The 21,124-nt window shown below is 45.6% G+C and overlaps 1 protein-coding gene across 8 annotated transcripts in view; it reads left to right on the top strand.

Moving 5' to 3' along the window:
- NCOR2 (nuclear receptor corepressor 2) overlaps positions 1-21,124 on the top strand; it is a 1,084,598-nt gene that overhangs the window by 239,621 nt on the left and 823,853 nt on the right. For all 8 annotated transcript variants that reach the window (XM_069215021.1, XM_069215023.1, XM_069215022.1 and 5 more), the window contains exon 4: positions 1,918-2,098. In XM_069215021.1, the coding sequence (XP_069071122.1) occupies positions 1,918-2,098 (181 nt within the window). The remainder of the gene's footprint in view (positions 1-1,917; positions 2,099-21,124) is intronic.

Here is a 21,124-nt window from a genome sequence, read left to right as displayed (position 1 = left end):
ACTACACTTAGCACATTACCAGGCTAGCCTGTGAGCATCTGCACCTAGTGGACCTGAGGCCTACTACACTTAGCACACCACCTGGCTAGCCTGTGAGCATCTGCACCCAGTGGACCTGAGGCCTACTACACTTAGCACATTACCAGGCTAGCCTGTGAGCATCTGCGCCCAGTGGACCTGAGGCCTACTACACTTAGCACACCACCTGGCTAGCCTGTGAGCATCTGCGCCTAGTGGACCTGAGGCCTACTACACTTAGCACATTACCAGGCTAGCCTGTGAGCATCTGCACCTAGTGGACCTGAGGCCTACTACACTTAGCACACCACCTGGCTAGCCTGTGAGCATCTGCGCCCAGTGGACCTGAGGCCTACTACACTTAGCACATTACCAGGCTAGCCTGTGAGCATCTGCGCCCAGTGGACCTGAGGCCTACTACACTTAGCACATTACCAGGCTAGCCTGTGAGCATCTGCGCCCAGTGGACCTGAGGCCTACTACACTTAGCACATTACCTGGCTAGCCTGTGAGCATCTGCGCCCAGTGGACCTGAGGCCTACTACACTTAGCACATTACCTGGCTAGCCTGTGAGCATCTGCGCCCAGTGGACCTGAGGCCTACTACACTTAGCACATTACCTGGCTAGCCTGTGAGCATCTGCGCCCAGTGGACCTGAGGCCTACTACACTTAGCACATTACCTGGCTAGCCTGTGAGCACCTGCGCCTAGTGGACCTGAGGCCTCCTACACTTAGCACATTACCTGGCTAGCCTGTGAGCATCTGCGCCTAGTGGACCTGAGGCCTACTACACTTAGCACATTACCTGGCTAGCCTGTGAGCACCTGCGCCTAGTGGACCTGAGGCCTACTACACTTAGCACATTACCTGGCTAGCCTGTGAGCACCTGCGCCTAGTGGACCTGAGGCCTACTACACTTAGCACATTACCTGGCTAGCCTGTGAGCACCTGCGCCTAGTGGACCTGAGGCCTACTACACTTAGCACATTACCTGGCTAGCCTGTGAGCATCTGCGCCTAGTGGACCTGAGGCCTACTACACTTAGCACATTACCTGGCTAGCCTGTGAGCACCTGCACCTAGTGGACCTGAGGCTTACTACACTTAGCACATTACCAGGCTAGCCTGAGAGCATCTGCACCTAGTGGACCTGAGGCTTACTACACTAAACCTTAATTTCTTTTTAGCCATTATTTGAGCAAGGAAAACACGTGAGATTCGAGCGGTTTCTCTAAATGGGTTTTGCTTTTGGTTTCACCACAACAAAGGCAATCTTCTGTACAGATTGTTTGCGCGTATGTGAGGTTATTGCAGATTATTGTCTGAACCAGGAGAAAAGGCTGTTTGTCATAGGATGCCTCACATAACACCATGCAGGGAGAGCACATTCGCTCATTAATTGGTTGTCTCATACTCTTTGGCTAAAAGATCACTTATGGGAGAAAAAAGTGTTTTATTTATTAAAAACAATGAGGGTGATGATATGTTACCTTGCAGTTTTCGTTAAAGCACCAAGAAGTAATGTGTAACTCTGCACTTGCTTGTGAGGTCACGCTTCCTAAATGTGATTCACAGCAATTGATGACAATGCTTTGAGTCACTGGAGCGAACAAGGGAACCTTTGCTATGCGCTGGCCATAGAAGATAACAAAGCAAGGTGGAGGTACTCATCTACATGAAATTATTTACACAGTTTGGGGTTTGTGGTCCTGGCCCTCTTGGTCTTACCTTGGATGCCTCCGCTTAGACAAACAAATAATAGATTTTTTTCCATTTAGTTTTGGTTTCTTGATATTTTCTTTCGCTTTGTGTGATGTGTTGATTCAGATTGTCACTCCACATGTCAAATCTTGCTCACAAAGAAACAAACCAGAACACTTATGTTTTCTTTCACCCAGATCTCAAGATTTACATGGAAGATCTGACCCACATTCCTACTTGTCCGACTTATCGAAACAGTCGGAAATGGAGTACATGGAAACCAAGCGCACTAGGTTGGAAATGCTCCATGACCAGCTGATGCGGCACTCCCCTTCAATGAGCCAACACCTGCATGGAGGAAATGAAGATCTTGCAAAGGTAAGAACATGTGTACAGTTGTTTTAAATACATTTTTGGACTTTTGCATACAGCGTGGTAGGCAGCATTAGGACTGCTTTGGCCCTTTTCACATGCAACAGGCAATATTGCCTCGTGTGTTGGTTCACTGTAGCAAGCTAGCATGGAGGTGGAGTCCTGTTGGCTCAGCTTCACTGTTCCACCAAAGAAATGCTCTGATCTTGTGTGCAGTCTGGCCTGGTTTAAAAGATGTCATCAGACGACTGCAGGGTCTGGTCCCTTGAAATGAAAGATGAGAAAATGTTAATGCCAGCCAAAAGCTACCCCATCAAAACATGTTCATAGGTCTTTACTGAATCGGTGGCGATTTCTTGGGGTGTCAGATTGCTGTCCAAACTGTTCCAGGGCATTGGTCTTAGAGCACTTTGTGTTCCTCTCCTGTGCACCTTCTTTTGCACCTTGGCCAGATCAGATAAATCATGGCTGGACCATAAGCTGATTTAAAGAACACAGTGTAGCATCAGTTTATGTACTTCTGGCCCCTACTCAAGAATGCTTTTGGAAGGGGGTCGAACACATTGAGTTCAGTTCTCTTCAACAGTGGGTGGCTTGTCAAAGATGTTATCACACTTTTTCAGGTGCACTTCTTCAATGCCTTGTTTTGCAGCCTTTAGACAGGGGGGCCGTCCATGATGTTGCAGTACTGCATTACCTGCGCCATGGTAAAACTAGGGGCATTCGTGAGGCTTATGTAGCTCTTTAGTTTTGTTCAGGTGAAAGGAGATGACCAGACTTTCCCCTTGTTAATGGTATTGATGCTGAAGGAAACTGTCAACTCCAATAACAGTAGAGTTCAGTTCACGGGATCCTGGCTCATCCGCTGTTTTTATTAGGGGTGGGGCGCCTGGAACTAAGTGGAAGACTGCAACACCAAAGCGCTACCTTTAAATCCCTTGCTATGGTTTAGACTCTGCTCCCTCACAGGTTGGGTTATAGCATGGGTACTCGCAAACATTTTCTCAGGGGCCACAAAGTTTGGTTTGTGATGTGACCGAGGGCTGCATTGATGCTAGCAGGGTGGCGGGCGTTGGCGCGGAGGGTGGCGGGTGGTGTGCAGTATAGTGGTGTAGGAGAAGCAAAGAATATATTCATCTAGTGGCTGAAATGCATATTGTGAAACCAGAAAACCTGCTATGAATCCTGGCTTCCCCCTTTTACCAAAATGTGTGATCCTAGACAATTCTTTTATTTCACTTTCCCTCCTTTTTCTTCATTAGTGCATATAAGGGAATCTCAAAATACATGACTTCAGGATGTGCGCTGTACAAGACCTTCGCCTGTGTTTGATTTAATAAATTACAATAATGTTCATGTGTAATAGGAACCCAGGCCACCCAAAGAGTGAATATGAAAACCAACTTGCCTCTTAGTTCAGTGTTGGCATTGTTTTCAGGGGGAAGGGGGAATGAATGTTTCTGGATTTATGTTTGAAAACCATCACTTAAAAAGAAAATGCTTCTCCATGCACTGATATAATCTGATGTACTAAATAGAAACGACTCTGCATGTTAATGACATACAGTTTTTGATTTTTGAAGAGCCCTTATTATATTTTTACAATTTTGGTGTAGCATGTCTTTAAAAATGAAGGTGTTCCTTCAGGTGCTGGATAACGTAGTTTCTTACTTTCTTTGCCTCCGATTAACATTTAAATAAAGGCTTGCCTTTTATTTAACATATTTTTATTATTGTGCAGAGCTGAGTAAACAGAAGCCCAGTCCTGCTGTTGAGCAGGGGGTCGCATGTAAATGTCAGGGGGCCGCATGCGGCCCCCGGGCCGTACTTTGAGTATCACTGCCCGGGCCGTACTTTGAGTATCACTGGGTTATAGGGTGGTCACATGACACTGTAGTCACTTCCAGCCAGGTGTACCCTCCAAAGGATGGGTACATGCAGCTACCTTGAGCTCATGCCCAATCCCGGACAGGGGCATGATTTAGGGGTTTCAGGTTTGTTTTTCTTTTAAATAAGGGGATTTTTTCGTGCAGTCCACCCCAGCTGATTTTATTGTTCTTAGCACCATCTTTCAGAGTATCCTCCCTCCCCGAAAGTCTAGATGTGGGCATGCAGGACTAAGGACTGCTTCCTGAAGAGTCCTGTTTGGGCACCGAGTAGGCCCTACCGCCACAACCTATGCTTTATAAGGATCCAACTTAAGGCACTCTCCCGGGCTCTTCATCTCCCCTTCCATGTTCTTCATATAATCAGACATCCTTGCCCTAGAATCATACACTTCTGTGGGTTGCACCGGCCCGCTCCTGGCCGGTCCCTTCATGCACACACCTTATCTGGTTGTAGAGTGGTTGCCAGTGTGCTGCCCCTGGGTGGGTTACTTAGAGCGTGTATCATGTGCCCGAGGCAGTATACAGACACATCTGCAGTTCAATGTATTGAGCTGTCGGGAGACTGTTTACTGCACAAATGGCCTTGCTGCACTCTGTGGGTTACGTACAGTGAACCCAGACACCTTGCTGCAATGCTGAATCATTTTTTTCCTCAAATCTTACATGCGCTTTAAGCTTTGATTCACTTGACGTGAAGAAACACTAGAGATATAAATGTCTGCCGCATTTTACCCAGAGCTGATTTACTGATGAAAAAAATCAAAGAGAGACTTGTCCTCCCTACTGGATAAAAACAAACATCCAACAGGTCTGCCATTGGCTTCCATCCTGACGGCCACTTGTCAACGGAAGTGATGGGGGGGGGGGGGGAGGTTATCAAAAAAGATAAAATAAAAAATAAAATAAAAAACTTACTACTGTGTTGGGAGAGACGGTTCGGTCTCTCCCTCTGTCCTCCTCGGGCTCCCGGTAGCACAAGGCTTCCAGACTTCCCTCCAATTACTGCGCTGCTGTCAACAGCATGACAGCAGCATCATGATTGGTCTGAGCGCCCTGCTTCAGTGCTCAGACAATGAGTAGGGCCCTGTGCGCTTTCCCCTCCCGGCTGTTAAATAGAGCCGGGTGGAGAAATGCAAAGAGCGCATGACTGTCTGGCCAAAGTGTCATGCGCACTTATGTGCACTCCACTCATCCCCTCCAGCCCTCCTCCAGCCCTGCCCCACCCAAACCTGGCTCCCCGAAGAAAAATAAAATTATAATAACGTTACGTTATTATCATTTTATTTTTCCCTTTCAACCAGTGCACAAACCAGTGTGGCAACGCTCCTCTGCCTTAGCGGAGTAACCACCCTGTCCTTTTGGCTTTGTCAGTGCGCTTAGCCATAGTAGTCACTGGCATCTAATGTAACTTATTGTATGTGGATGTTCTCTGTGTGAAAATGCAGAATGCCATCACTCGCAGTGAAGTTAGTCAGTGGCTAAAGCAGGCTGACCCACTGTCCCATGCTGTATGTAGTAGTGGGTGTAATATGTGAATGACACAACAGTAGACCAATGGAAGGAGTGGGTTGGCTGATAGCCCTGATACATATATTACGTACATAATTTGTTCATGATGAGTGTCTCTCCCCTCCTGTGACCCGCGCCAAGTGAATGGTGGGAATCTAGAGTCAAGGTGCACAAGAAATACTGCAATAGAACTCCCAGGGCATCAGCCGGTGTCTTCGAAGAGAGACAGCACCATTGTATTCAGTAACTTTCTCTAGAAAAAGACTGAAATTACTGATTAGTTTCTGTTGCCTTTTGCATATCTTTTTAATAGCCAACGAGTGGTAAATATATATTATCCAAAACTCAATTTTCAAAGCTAGTTAGTCGTCATGACTTTACGCCACTCTGAATACGTAAAGTAGGAGTAAGCTGTAGCTGTAAGCAGTGGTTGAGTCAGAAGGACACTTGAGTTATGTAACCCATCGGTGTTTTGGGGGGGTCAAATGGAGGCCCCATCATTTGGTGGCCGGGGTCAAATGGAGGCCCCATCATTTGGTGGCCGGAATTTGCATTGATAATCTGAACTAAGTCTGCCCTAGAGCAGAGGCCTGGGTTACCACAGATATAGCCCCGCCTACCCTGCCACCAAACGCCCCAGTTTCTACCACACCCAGATATTCTCTCAAGAGTCACTCAAGTGAATCAGACACAGGGACAAACTTCTCGGGATGCCGGGTCCTATGCCTGCACTGCTGCTTGATCGTTTTCAGAGAGCACCCCAAGCCCTTGTTTCCCTGGACATCAACTATGGGCCTATTTAAGTCAGCTTTTGACTACAACTAAGTGACAATTGAATCAATTCAAGAAAAAAGATCAATGAATGTGGCTTTGACAGCCCCTAGGTGATAATAGATACAAGACCTGAGATCCATCAGATGCTGCTTTGACTACCCTTAAGCGACAGTAGCCAAGGATGCGAGAAGCATTGGATGCTTCTTTGCTGGAGGTTAATTGACAATGGGCTTAGGCATCGAGAACCACTGGATGCCGCTTTAGTGGCCCATAAGTGACAATGGGCGGAGGATGCGAGGACCGTTGAATGCGGATTTGATTGCCCATAAGTGACAATGAATAGAGGATGCCAGAACCATTGGTTGCTGCTATGACGGCCCATACATTTTTCTTACCCAATCCAATTAACTATACTGCGCTTTTCCCGCAGCACTATAATACCTCGTTCACCTGTCTGCCTCTCTTAGAGTGCTATGGTAAAGTTTATAAATGGCCAAAATGAGTGGCAATGAGATTACCGCTCATTGTGCTTCCCACCGATGATGCTGTGATGCAGCATTGATGGTGTGGTATTTCTCTTTGCTATCACAGAAAAAACATGATGGTTTATATCAGCCTTAGAATGGTGAAAAACAAAATGCAAATACATTTATAAATATATATATATATATGTGTATATATATATATATATATATATATATATATATATATATATATATATATATACACACACATATCCACATTCATGTGCATTAAAGTCTAGATCTGCAAATTATACTTGGTGGCAATTTTATTACTACTGAATGGCATTAGTGTCTACTCACTCTTAATTAGCGCTTGTGAGAATTAACACATTTTATTTAAATTTTTTAAGCGTGTCCTCTTTAGGGGTTTCATTATGGCATGCCACAATTAACAAGTTGAATACATAAATCAGTTTGTTAAATTAAAGTCATGCAGTGGAAAAATAGTTTTCGGGTGACCTGTATCAATAAAGAGACATATTGTAGTTTTAGGGCAGAAAAGCCAGTGGGAAAAAGCAATCCCATGTCTTGAGACGCTTTTCAGCTTCCACTGTAAGGAACCAACTAAAATATCTCTAATGTCTTTTAACCATGGGTCTGAAAGTACAATGTGGGGTTCGGGGCTCTTTCAGGGCTACTCACTGGTTGGTTGGGGACTTCAGCGGCTTGAAGGTAAGGAAGACGTGCTACTGAAATTTATTTCAGAAAGAAATAAAATACATTATCATATTCATGAAGGCCTGTCAAGAGTCTTCATATTTCTGTTAATCCAGGTTCACCAACTGGCCGCTGATCAGGTTGGTATGTTTTGGAAGAGTCGTGGATTCAACACCTCAAGCAGCGGGGTAGCCCAAACAGCAACAGGACTCTTGAAGGAGCAGAACCTCAGACTTTTCCCATTATGCCCACTTCTAAAGATGAGGAGGCAGCGAGTGTTGGTGCCCAACGTATACATGAGCGGGTACACCAAATCTCGGGTTGCCAATTGTGAGAGTTATTTCATTCTAATTTGATGGTGTGAATTCCCTGCACTGTTTTTAGGGTCGAGCCTGCATTGCATGCGCTCGCGCATGCGTATCGCAGCGAGACGCTTTAGTATTTAGAAAAGGGCTCGGAGCCCTGTCAACTTCACGTCAGTGTTTTTTATTGGTTCGTGGGCTTGCCTAATAAAATCTGCTTGCTTTCATTAGTCGAAGGCACGAATACGTCATGCCTTTTCCGGTGGCTAGCCCTCCTCGAGCGCAGCGACCAAGTACAGAAAACATGCGAGGCTCGCTGTTTTCCCATCGTGCTCGGGGACTTCTTTTTCTCTAATTTAGGAGCGCGATCTCGCTTGGCAGAAGTCGAGCGCTTTACATAGTTAATTTCACTTTTTCGGGTTACGTACATAAATGCACTTTTGCCCGATAGGTGAAAAGTCGGGTTAGGAGTTTACAACGCTATCAGTTCTAACATGAGCAAACGCGAGACCCGTTGCATTGTAAATGCTTGTTTTTTTTATGGGGTCTGTGTTTTCCTAGGGATGTATAACATCACACCCTGACTCTTCTCCCTGAAGATTCTTCTCCCGTTCTGTTTCATCACACAGCCTTTTTTTTTGGGCCAGATTGACCCCCTAATCCATGCCATAAATAGATGTTCACCCCAGTAGGCAGCAGATGCCAGCCTTATCGTTACCAGACCCTAAGAAACATTGAGCAGTCTGTAGAGTTTCACCAGTCTTACAAAACCAGATCCCAGGAAGAACTCAGTGGTTCTGAATTTAGCTTGGCATCCATTACCCTGATGAGATCCAAACCAGGAGCCCTTCCCTGGGGCAGCCAGCTCTCCCACCTCAGTGCTCTAAGAAAATAAAAGAGGGACGCAATGAAATGGGCCTCTTTTTGGGACCACCAAATGTCCTACTCTGGTGAATTTAGCTTCTCCACATAGCATCATGCTCTTCGAGGCCTACAAGGAGAAGCTTTAACCCACCAGTGCCTCTGAAGTGAGAGATTCTGTTTTCTCTCTGTCCAGCAGTCGTGTGGGCTTCTCTTTGGGGGACAAGGTCTTGTAGAGGTCTGAAGGAGGACTCGTTCACGTGGAATGCCTTATTTCTCGTTCTGAGCTGATTCTCTTCAGTTGCTTTCCAAAGAGAAACTCTTCAGAACATTGTCTCTCTCTATTTAGGACCTACTCCACCCCAGTGCAACTTCTCATGAATCTTCACATCTATAACACGCACTCACCGCCATGTTCCTCTGTCTCCAACCGTCTCTCTGGCCACACTTTACCTTGTCTCGCATACGTCTTCAGATACCAGGCATCACTACATGTCTGTACACAAGTCACACCACACTAGCTGGCACGTGGAGTGGTACAGGTCCTCGCTGGCCAATTTCCACTGGTATTGTTACGTGGCATTTAATTTACTCCTTGTCAGTCGAGCCTCACAAGCCTGGGGAGTACGCAGAGCTCAGGAGACGCACGCGTAATGACACTGAACAGGCAGTTTGTCCTTAGAGCACAAGATTATCTGCAGGAGATCCCATGTTACAGGACACTCAAATCACACTTCTTAAATTTCAGGAAATAGTTTAAAATGTTCCGTCAACCTGAATGTTGCAAGGATATTCAGCACTCCAGGCAAAATGCAGTATTGCTTCTATAGCACTCCAGGCAAAATGCAGTTTTGCTTCTATAGCTCTCCACGTAATACGAAAAAAATATGGCACTTATTAGGCGTTCTGTGGTTATTCGGTGCAACCACGAGGTGGGCCCCCAAGGTTCTCTTACCACACTCTAGGGAAGTGCTTGCGCCGATGATGTCTCTGACAGCCATAATTCCTGAATCCTCCAGGGTTTTTCTTGACAACGAACAACGTTGTATCTAGAATGTCGTCACACATCACGTTGACGTGTCCCCTCAATTTAGGTAGAAGCCGGGTAATTCCCCGAACCCACCTAGTCTCGCCTGTCGCAGGGTGTGGCTTAAACATAGTGAAGGAATAGCCTCCTGGCTAAGAGGCGGAATATTTGCATTATACAAAGGAATTAAGGATAAAATTGCATCGCTGAACTCTGCAAGGAAAACCTGCCATGCCGACTCAAAAACAGTCTTGGCAATATTCACACGGTCCCTTGCAAATTAAAGAAACACATATTCTAAGCCCACAGGGCGAGGCGCCTATTTGTAAACTGACAATGAATACTAATTAAATGTGTCAAGAGAAGACCTGCATTTTTGGCTTCTTAACGGACACGTTGCCACTAGATTCCCAGTAAAGGTTTTGTGACAAGGACTCCTTAATTGACAGCTTTCTTCTTGAGCTCGGAAACTCTACGAGGTACTGGCTTTGTTTTAAACGCAGAATGATCCCCTGCAGGAACCCGCCAAGCTTCAGCCGCTGTATTTTCTGTGAGCACGTCTGTCGGTTTCTGCAGTAATTGCACATCCCCTTAACCTGTCGTGCTTTTGACCTTCTGTTCCAGGCACTACATGAAAGACAATATATCACAGCCGGTGGAAACTGCACTCCCTGACCTGATGTACTGTTGGTGTTGAGCGTTTCCTTCCTTGTCTTTCCGGTTAGCCCACTAAATGAGTAATTTCTAACAATGACTTTACCAACATTCGGAACACAAAATTCCCAATATTGTTTAATCATAACACCAAGTTGGTCCATGGTATAGTGGTGAAGGGACATCCAGCATACCTGTGCTTGGCTGGTGACTGTAATATGAGACTTTTTCCCAAATCTAGTGTGTTGAATGCTGTGTTGTGCCCGCTGGCCAGGATCGACCCAAGAAGTGAGGTGTTGACTTCTTTTCTCACCCCCCCCCCAACCCAAGTGAATGTTCTGGAAGTTGTGGGCTCAAAGGGTCCCCAAGTGCCTACTTTCAGGGGTAGAGGCAGCTACTCAATAATAGATTATGTTTCTATTAATTGCAATCTACTGGATATATTTCTGTATGGCCCAGTTGTTCCTTGTAATTACAGCGATCACAGTCCTATTGCGATTGCAAGATAGACAAGCATTTGCAATGCAACGGGTCTCGCGTTTGCTCATGTTAGAGCTGATCGCGTTGTAAACTCCTAACCCGACTTTTCATCTATCGGCAAAAGTGCTTTTATGTACGTAACCCGAAAATGTGAAATTAACTGTGTAAAGCGCTCGACTTATGCCAAGCGAAATCGCGCTAGGAAAATAGAGAAAAAGAAGTCCACGATCCGACAGAAAACAGCGAGCCTCGCATGTTTTCTGTACTTGGTCGCTGCGCTCGAGGAGGGCTAACCACCGGAAAAGGCATGACGTGTGCATGCCTTCCACTAATGAAAGCAAGCAGATTTTACTAGGCAAGCCCACGAACCAATGAAACACACTGACATGACGTCGACAGGGCTCCGAGACCTTTTCTAGTAACTAAAGCGTCTCGCTGCGATACGCATGCGCGAGCGCATGCAACGCAGGCTCGACCCTAATAAATGGGCTGGTTATAAACATCAATGGATAACTTAAGGCTAGTGTAGAGAATTCCCAACCCAATTCAGTTCTTCAATGTGATGTTGAATGAAAATGCTGGGTTGGTGGCACTGTGCCTACTGGAGGTGAATATTGATCATAAGGTGGTGGAGGCTTTTCCTGGCCTTTGTTCCAGGATTAGGAAAGCCCTCTTAAAGCCCATACAACCCACAGCGGACTCCCCTAGATCAGTGGTTCCCAACCTTTTCACTTCTGTGGACCCCCACTTTATCATTACTGGAACCCAGAGACCCCCACCAAATCATTACTGGAATCCTCGGCCTCCCCTCTGAGTCTTTTCTGAAAGCTGGAGGCCTAATCTGTTAATATTATTTCATTTTCTAAGCAGTCACGGACCCCCTGAGGTGGCTTTGTGGACCCCCAGGGGTCCCTGGACCACAGGGTGGGTACAGCTGCCCTAGATGGTTTAATCATGAATGCTTAGTGGCGCACCGTGAGTTACGCCTGGCCTGGGCTACTGAAACCAGGGATTCTGTATATGTGGCCCTCTTGTTTAAGCAATATAAAAGGTTTATGGCCGAAGGATGCAGGAGGTAATTAGGTCGCAGTGGGACTCACTAGTGCAGGCATCCCATCAAAAAATAGTACATCCTTTTGGGTTGTTGTCTCAGCTGAAGCGTAAAAAAAATCAGCCGGTGAGTTCCATCACTTGCCATATTGTTAGTAAGACCTGGGAGGAGCACTTTGGGAAAATATACGCAGACCCATTGTCTGAAGATATTTTTGTTATGGATAGCTGTCAGGTTTCCAGACGACTCTTGCAGAAGTTGAGGATGCCATTAACCAAAGTGCCGGTGGCAAGGCACCAGGCCCCGATGGTGTCCCAATTGATTAAATAAAAAGTAATGTGAATTTTTGGGCACCTCTTCTCACCAAAGTTTTTAATAATCTTGCCTGCTCCACGATACCTGTCACCTGGGGTACATTTATAATTGTACCCATATATAAAAAATGGGATCGCTCACTCCCAGGATGTTACAGGGCCATTTCGTTAATCAATACTACAGTAAAATCCTCGGGAGAGTAATGCATAATAGAATTAAAGAATGGACTCTACCCCAGGCAATCCTATACCTCTGCCAATGCGGATTCAGGAATAAAGTGGGAAAGGTTGAATTGTTTAAATTTAAATTTGGTCTTAGGCACATATACGGTAGCCAAACAAACTCCTCTCTATGCTGCATTTATGGACCGAGCATCAGCATTTCATTGTGTTAATCGGTCCAAACTATGGAACATGCTATTTGCACGCAGACTGGGAACAACATTAGTGCACTTTCTTGCACATTTGCACAAGGACACGAAGGCTAGGGTCCGCTTAGCACGTAGGGAGAGGTTTCTGGAGCATGGGGAACTTATTTTTCCTTTTTCATTCAGTGCTGCGTGAGCGAGCATGTGTTTTCCAGCTATCTGTCTTGTGTGCTTTGCTCCCACTCCTTTGTGTTGCTTTCTCTCTCGTCAGTGTGCTTCGCTCCACCATGCTCATGTTGCTCTCTTGCCCGTGTGCTTCTCTCCTCTATGCTGCTGTCACCCATGTGCATTTATTTTCCGCTTGTGGTGTTCCTTTCCTCACAGTCTCCCCATGCCCTTCCTTTTTGCACCTTACATTGTGTGGTTTTCCTCTCCACCCCCGACTCACTCCTTTTCTACTCATTTACTCCCCTCCCCCAACCTCAAACTCCATCCTCCATCCCTCTATGCCGCATCATCAAAGAGTCAACAAAGAAACATGCTCGTATTTTGTGGTCACTTTAACAATTGTTTTACTTCCCCAGTTCATCTGTCGGTGTCAGCGGATTTCCCCTATTTCGCAGGCATCAGAGCTGCTGGGACGCAGGGGACAGGGCAGTGGTGTTTTTTGTTGGTATCGTGAACAAAACCTTACAGTTTTGTGTGTAACAGATGGCTTCAAGCGTACTGGCCTCGTGGATAATTGGGGTAGAGGGTATCCGTCGCTACAGAGCACCAGAAGGTTTATAAATACACTGCCTAGGCGATTGCAAACTTTCCGAGCACCCTACAGACATTGGGTTTAACACCTTGGTCTGCCTGCCAGAGATGTGAAAAATATCCACGAGGCAAGCTTTGTCACGCCTACGTCAGGCAATGACCTAAATTGCTGTGTGTTCTTTTCACATTAAAAATAACATAAGTGTTTTGTTTTTCATACTGAACACCGCTATGATTACACCGTCTCTTTCCTCCATGTGGTTGTGCAATTTTCTGAATGTCCCTTGTGTTTCTTTGAAGTATCTGCTTGGCAGAGCATGCTGGCCTTGTCATGCCAATAAAGTCCTCTGTGGGTTTTTAGTGTGAGGGGTGTTTGGCATGGGGTGCACAAAAGGTGCACATTTCCTTCTCTAATTTATGAATTGTGCACAGTGTACACTTGTCTGGCTGCTTCTGTTCATAAACTAAGCGTGACATTTGTCATTTGTTGTTCCTCGCCCTCTTTCCAATACTGAGGAGTGTGTACTGCCTCCTTCGTGTATGTCCCTCTACCCATGCAGACATTCCTTCCCCGACATGAAACCAACTATTGTACCTTAGGCAGTGCTTAATTTGTAAATAAAAACGTGCCGGTGCTAAAACACGCGCCTCCCGCAATTAAATGTGGGAACATGGAATACTGAGGCAGCGTAATCCTGAAGCCATCTCAGGCCTCTTCAATCGATTTAAAGCCACTCCCTGCCCCTTCAGCTCACTCTTGCAGCTTTCTCTCATTGTGTCGCTTTTTCGTTTTGCTCTTCCTCCGTCTTTCCAGTATGTGTCTTTTGTTCGTAGCAAATGCTTGGAGCAGAAGAATAAGCGCCGGCAATCAAAAATAGGTGCTGGTGCTCCGCACCAGAAACAACAAGCACAAATTAAGCACTGACCTTAGGCCTACTCCGAGGGTGGTTTAAAGATGACCTGGATGCAGTTACCTCATTCCACACACATCCACCATGCATCGCCGTTTCACGCACACCACCCTCAAGGACACACCCTTCCTCCAGAATATACACAGACCACTCACCACATTCTTTTGTTTCTAGTTCCCAAACTTGGTCTTCATGAAGAACCCCCATTTGTAATAAAGTGGAATAAATTGCAGGGGCAAAGGTGTTCTCTCATTGGACTTGGGCCATGCCCACTTGTTAACGAGGAAACAATCTCTCGGGCTAGTACAAATGCAAAATGTGCACTGGTGCAAACCATATTACAAAATGGGGTGCTCAAGTGACTGATCTCTGTGTCCCAGGAGTGCTAAACCTGATGTAAGGGTACTTTGTGTAATATGGCCACAGGTGTTCTTATGATGCAATACTAACGGGTATCTAGTGCGCTCTATAAATATATTGATTGATTGATTGATTGATTGTACCCACCTTGAATGAAAGGTGAAATTGGACATGCGAAGACTCAAGGTTTTAAGTTGCAGAGGTCTGCAGCCTGCTCTTGGTAATCACTGAGCCATCTAGCTAGCTAGAATCTGAGGGATTTCTGTAGCAGAGACAATCAGGAGCCTTTATGTTTAAATGTCTTGTTAAGTAATTAACCTCACGAAATGGTGAACTCCAGTTGCCTTGCCTGTGAAAAACCCTCCTGTACAAAGGGTTAAGATTTTGAGTCTGTAATATGACAGAGGATTGCCCCCATGCAGATCATTCAGCCAATTCCCCAAGGACATTTAAAACACTGCTGGAGTTGGGGTAGAGTCAGTCGCATCCACACATACGGCAAGCCCAGGGGCGTTCAGAGGAACAGTCTTGTTGAAGTGTAATCATTCCCGAGAAGGCTGTTCCGAGGAATGTGTTTCACTAGTTTGTGGGTGTGCATGGATATTTGGGTGTTTTCTCCTGGGGCCGGCAGCACGAAGTGCTCTGTCTGCGTGGAGAGATGTAGTGTTCCCTCGATACCTCGCCACACAGGAGTGCCTGCAGCAGCAAGTTGCACAACTGTTGGCCTAATAAACATTCCTGGAACCGTGCTGCTGGAATGCCAGCCCTCCCTAGCACTTGAACTCGGTGACCTTTGCCCTTCCACGGGCCTGGAGGCGGGCGGTGTAGACAGACCTCGGGTGGCAGGTGGGGGGTTGGTGGTGGCTGGCACCCCGTGGTTGTGCTCCGTGGGTTTGCCTCGATGCGCTCTTTGTTGCAGGGATTAACCTCTCCCAGTCTCCAGCCCGCCAGTTATTAATGGGCCTGGCTGGTACCCGTGTTGACCCTGGCCCTTGGCCCAGTTGGCTGAGGCGCAGAGTGCGGGAGTGTAATCTCGAGTTGAGTAATCCCTCTCACTCACTGAGCTGGGGGGGGCCGCGGCTCTTTGAACTCGGGTGGCCCCACCGGGAAGCGGAGGAGTAAGCGTTGTGCAATTTTACTAATCTGTGAAAGCAGGACTGAACTCCTGAGCGAAGGTGGGGCATTACGCGCCCGCAGGGGCCCCTGCCGGGGCACGGGGGGTTGTGGGAACAGCCGCGGGGCACCGGCTGGTGTGCAACTTCAGAGCAGGATCTCTGACAGTCGCTGGGACAGCAACGTTTGTAAAGCGAAGGCATAGCTCAGTGGGTCTATGGCCCTGCTGCAGAGGTGTGCACGTCCCAGCAGGGCAAAGGCCCAGGTCCTGGCAAAGCATGTCATCAATTCACGGTGGTTAAATCATCGTGGCCCTTTGAGCTGGGAAATGGGAATACTGGTGCCTAAAGTGCTAGAAAGTGTAAAGGTTATGCCAGCAATTCTGCAGATATAGTGACTTCTAAGTAATCGCGTGGAAGCTGTACCACAGTCTCTGCTTTTCGAGTTTACGCCCCATAATATTTTGCTGTTTGTAGTCAGGGCCACGGGAATTACGCTACAGGGAAGCACCAAAACTGTGCGGCAGGATAGACTAAGTTATGTGGCAAGAAAAGGCAAATGATGCAGCATAATGCGCCAAAATGTTTGATACTATAACTTCATTATTTTTTCACCTGGTAATTCTGTCCGGGCAACTATTTGACCCTATTAGAACCAATTACCAAATACAGAAGAAACGAAAAACGTAAAGATGGCTTCTTAACCGTTACAAATACCCTTGCACTGCGTGAACTGGCAGGCACGTTTTTAGTGAGTTGTGAACTTGAGCTAGCAAAAAAAACTCTATTTTTGTTAAAATCTGTAGATTATGCACCAGATGAAAGATTATGCGGCAAATCTATAATTATGTGGGGGGAAAACAGAGGCTGTAGAACCACATAATTCCAGTGGCCCAGTCGTGGCGCATACTGAAAGTTAATAATTAGCTTTGCATTAGAAGTAGCCATCTAAAATTATATCTTTCAGAGTGATCAGGATTACAAATTAAGATTCCAGATCCACAGTCCTTACCAACAGGCTCATGCTGGACTGAGGCGCGACTAACCAGTGCCTTCAATGGACATACCTTTCTAATGTGAGAATCCTGGTACCATAGGGCCTAAACCTGCAGCTCCCGAGATGGTTGGCTTCAGAGGTCCAGTGCCAACCCTTAAGAGTCCTTTGGCCTGAGGTGCTTTGTCCCTCAGTTCGCACCCTTGACTGCACTCTCAGGTGGGTGGGCCTGACTCATATCACTGATGTGGATTGGGAGTAGGCATTTAAGGTACTGTTAGAATTTTTCTTGAAATAAGAGTTGGACTCATGATACCCACCTTCTAAAAGGGAATCCTTCCATTCATCCCTGCTAGTACCTCAACGCTACATGTATTTGTTCAAGACTACCTAGAGGTTTGTCTACTTAGTATATTTTCAAAGTCATCATTGACAGTAGTTTGCGTGCTAGGTCTTATTTTCTCCATCAGTGCATTAGAGCACACATTTTAAGTACGTCTTTTCTCACCTATACTAATAGGTTATAACCATCTCTTTTTGTTTATCAGAACAGAAAACAGCATTTTATCAGAACTATCCATCATGTTTCACAACTCTTCACCAAATACATGCCACGTGATAATTACTGCATGGACTGTCTGACCGTGAGCACATACCTGTGCCCGATATAACTCTTTCAACCAACTATTTGTCAGATCTATTGAATAAAATCTCTCTTGTAACTTCCCACCCCCATTGTTATAGCTTCTTCAGTTTCCATAGTTCCTTTTTGTCAATCTGACTTAGTTCAGGATGGCCTGCCATCCTTGGGAAACAAAATATCTTTAGTCAGTGTCTCTACGTTTCTAGGTCAGACTGTTTTTTGCCTTTCCTGTCCTTGATGATCTGCAGCTCTTTATCTGTGAACCATTCATGGAAATCTTTTATCAGCTTTTCCACCAACGGTGGCTGCTGTCTCACCCAGTGCATGGTGAGACTTCTCTTTTAAGTGATCCTCTGCCGAACAGGCATGCTTGACCTGTAGTGGGTATCTGCACCCCCAAATCCAATGTGATACATTCACCTACTATCCTCCAGTGCTCCTAGTGCTTAATTTGTAAAAGAATGCGTGCCGGTGCCCAAAGCTCTGCTCAGAAGTCTGTGTCCAGAGCCATTAAATGTCAGCTCACTGAATACCAAGTCTGTGTAGTCTTGATTCTACCTCATGTCTCTTTAATCCATTACCAGATTACCCCTTCCACTTTATCTCACACTTGCAGGTTCCTGCTACCTTCATTTATTACAGTTTTTCCGTCTTTCTCCTACTTTTCCATTTTTGTTTTTGTCTCTTCCTCTTGGTAAATGTCCGATCATGAAAAAGAAGGGCCAGCATTTCCACATCATGTGGAGAAAGTCTGCCAATGTCTCATCAATTTTGGGGCATTTGCTTTCTTCAATAACATCTATTTGACCCAGCATCTTTGGTTTTCGTGCAAGTTGTATGAAGCACATGAAATGAATTAACTTGAATTGTTCATTTCTGGCCTTGTGAACCATCAGCCTGCACGTTTTCATCCATTCCTTATCGGTGAATTCATTAGCATAGTCTTTGTTCCACTGCACTTGCCCTTTCAGCTGTGTTCTGGGTGCATCTTTCGACAATGTTGTGTAGGTACTTCAGTAATCAGATTTCTCCTTATATCTGCTTTCATTACCTGTAACGTTTTGGGTGTTGTTGCTTCCTCTGGAAACCCCTCTCAACTATCTCCCCGTTTCACCATAGGAATTAACTTTCCATTAAGTCTGGGCGGAAATGGTAACTCTGCTCACGGAATTTGGCAACTCTGTGTTACTCTTGTAATGCGGAATTCCAGTCAAAATCCACCACCGGCCACGTGGTGGATTTTTTTCTCCTGTGAGGCTTCACTGGCGAGTATGAGCACAGTTTGCCACCCCTTGTAGGATTTCTGGTCGCTAAGAGAACCTCCGAACCGAGGGTGGCTTCTTGAGTATATTTTCTACTCAGGCATCGACAAAATCAACTCGAGTGTACATGCGCTCTTGTTCACTGCATGGTGCCCTTCATGCTGATTTTTCATCACAGAACACACAACAAGTGCTAAATCACAGTGCAAGAAGTGCTTTTTTCTGCCTGTTGGCTGAACTCGGAGGAATCTCGCAGAGTTTTTATGTAACTCCACAGAATTCTGTGGAGTGAAATTGTGGCGTTCTGACCCACCCCTAGTTTCCATTACCCCAAATGGGACATGTGCTGCCCCAAACGTTAGAAATTTGCCATTTCCCAGTCTCCCATGCAGGCCAGTCGGTCCTGCCCCCATGCTGCATCACTTATGTCTTTTGTGGCTCACTGAACATGCTCTCTTCTCATTGTAGCATCTCGGGGCATATGGGTAGAGGTTTATGTCAGCCTGCAATACTGAGATTTCTGCTTTCTGGACAGGTATGGTTATCTCCTGTCCAGATTCTTTCTTTTCAACCTGCATGGTTGTGAGGTTTTCAGCTTCGCTTTCAAGCAACAGCCTATTCAGGCATCCTTCATCGGCAAACCAGGCCATCACATACTACAGTTGTGATCTTTCATCCAATATTGCCCGGTTTCTCAATAGAAAATAATTTAACTTTTAGACGCAAATTATTCAGAGCCTTGTGACACACTTCCCTCGTAAGATTCATGTGCTAACATATCTACCATGAAAAGATGTTTTGTTAGAAAAGGTTTGACCAGCTTTAGATTTGCCAAGGTCTGAAGTACACAATCAGGGATGCAGCGGAAAGCCTTACTGCAAATTCAAACAATTGGTGGAGTATACTGTATCTTACATTATGAAAAATTCTCTAGTGAACTTCGATCACTAGAGTAGCACACTATGAGCTGGATTATGTCTAAATCCTCTTCAGTTAAACAACTTCTCCTTGTAGCTTAATGATATTTTTTGTGGTTAAAGACAACCTTGCAAATTTATGCGAAAACAGTTGTGGCACCAGTGCTTGGCCATTATTTAACTCTGCAATCGAGTTGAAAAGGTCCTGATTGCGAACCTTGTATCAGCACAGGGAACCAGGAAGAAATTCGACCTGCTAGAAATAGCATCTCTGCAGTTTAAACATAGAACCTCCAGAACAACAGATCTGCTAGGATGAGGAACTCTGCTGTGGATTGAGAAGCTGAAGATCAAAATTCTCTCTTGAAAGAGTATTTCTGCAGTGAATAGAAGACCTTGAAAACAAATGGCCTGCTAGAAGGAGTATCCCTGTAGGGAAGAGAGAACCTTTAGAACACTAGGCTGCACGACAGAGGATTCGGCTGTGAATAAAGACCTTGAGCCCAATAGGCCTTTTAGAAAGAGTAACTCCGGAGTTTGCATGGAAACCTTGAGACCACTAGGCCTGCTAGAAAGGGTATCACTGAGGAGAATAGTGAATGTGTAGAGTAGTAGACTGCATACCAGTCAACCTCTTGGCTAAAAAAAAATGCCAGTGAAGTGAGGCGTTTAAAAGGTGTTCTAAAAAAAAAAAACTTTAAACATTGCATTCCTAATCTTTCAAGATTGCAGGTTTCGTGATTTTCCTTCCACACCTGCTAAAGTTACTACTAACGCCAGATACCCTTCTAATACTGCTGGAAGCTAGTGTGCCATCATGGGAAGCTCTCTCTACAAACTACCTCTGATTTCTCCATCGACCAGGTAGTACTGTTCAGTCCTACGATTCTTTTCCCTCTGTATGGTGAAACACGACTCAGATGTCATACTTTACCCAACATTTACTAACACTGAATTGCACAACACTTTAACCAATTTTAGAGGTAGGTTGAGTTCTCCCTTACCTTCCCTATAAAAACCTGGAACTTCCACTCTTACAATGCCTCCACCCAGTACATCGACCTTTTGCATTTGTGCTTTGAATCATAATAAAATTATTTCGATCATTTGTGTGTAACATTTATATTCTTTTTGACTGATTCAAACCCTCATTCACTCATCCTACCCAGAACATCCAACCCACATTGTCGTTTCATACAGAATCCTATCCCAATAAGGTGGGGGGAGAACAACACTTTTTAGGTTGAGCTTACGACCTCTTGTATACGTTTAAGTATACTTCTTCTGTGGGCTTCCAGCTATTTCATTTGTTAGTTTCAGTGTCATTTAAAAATCATTGCTTGCTAGTGGTCATATATCAGGCTTTTATCTTGGTCACATTCGGTCTTCATGGGCTCTCTGCACCCACTCTCAGCTGCCTGGCTGACGCCCTTCCTTGGCTTGGATTTTCTTTACCAAGTGTGCCTGCCTGTGTGCTGGGAGCAAGGGTAAATGATCACTTGTAATTGCTTATAGTCTAGGCACCCAGCTCTACTGATTCCACTGGCAGCTCCATCAGTGCACCTCAGTTTCACACACACTCTAAGCCCTCAGCCGTGCCAGGAACCCCACACACGCGGTCTGTCAGACCACCTCAGTTCTTGCAGTCAGTACACTTTGCTGCT

This window comes from Pleurodeles waltl, chromosome 11, assembly GCF_031143425.1.
Source record: "Pleurodeles waltl isolate 20211129_DDA chromosome 11, aPleWal1.hap1.20221129, whole genome shotgun sequence".
In the NCBI taxonomy this organism is placed as follows: Eukaryota; Metazoa; Chordata; class Amphibia; order Caudata; family Salamandridae; genus Pleurodeles; species Pleurodeles waltl.
Note: the sequence above shows the minus strand (reverse complement) of the source record. Positions and strands in the feature narration are given on the sequence as shown.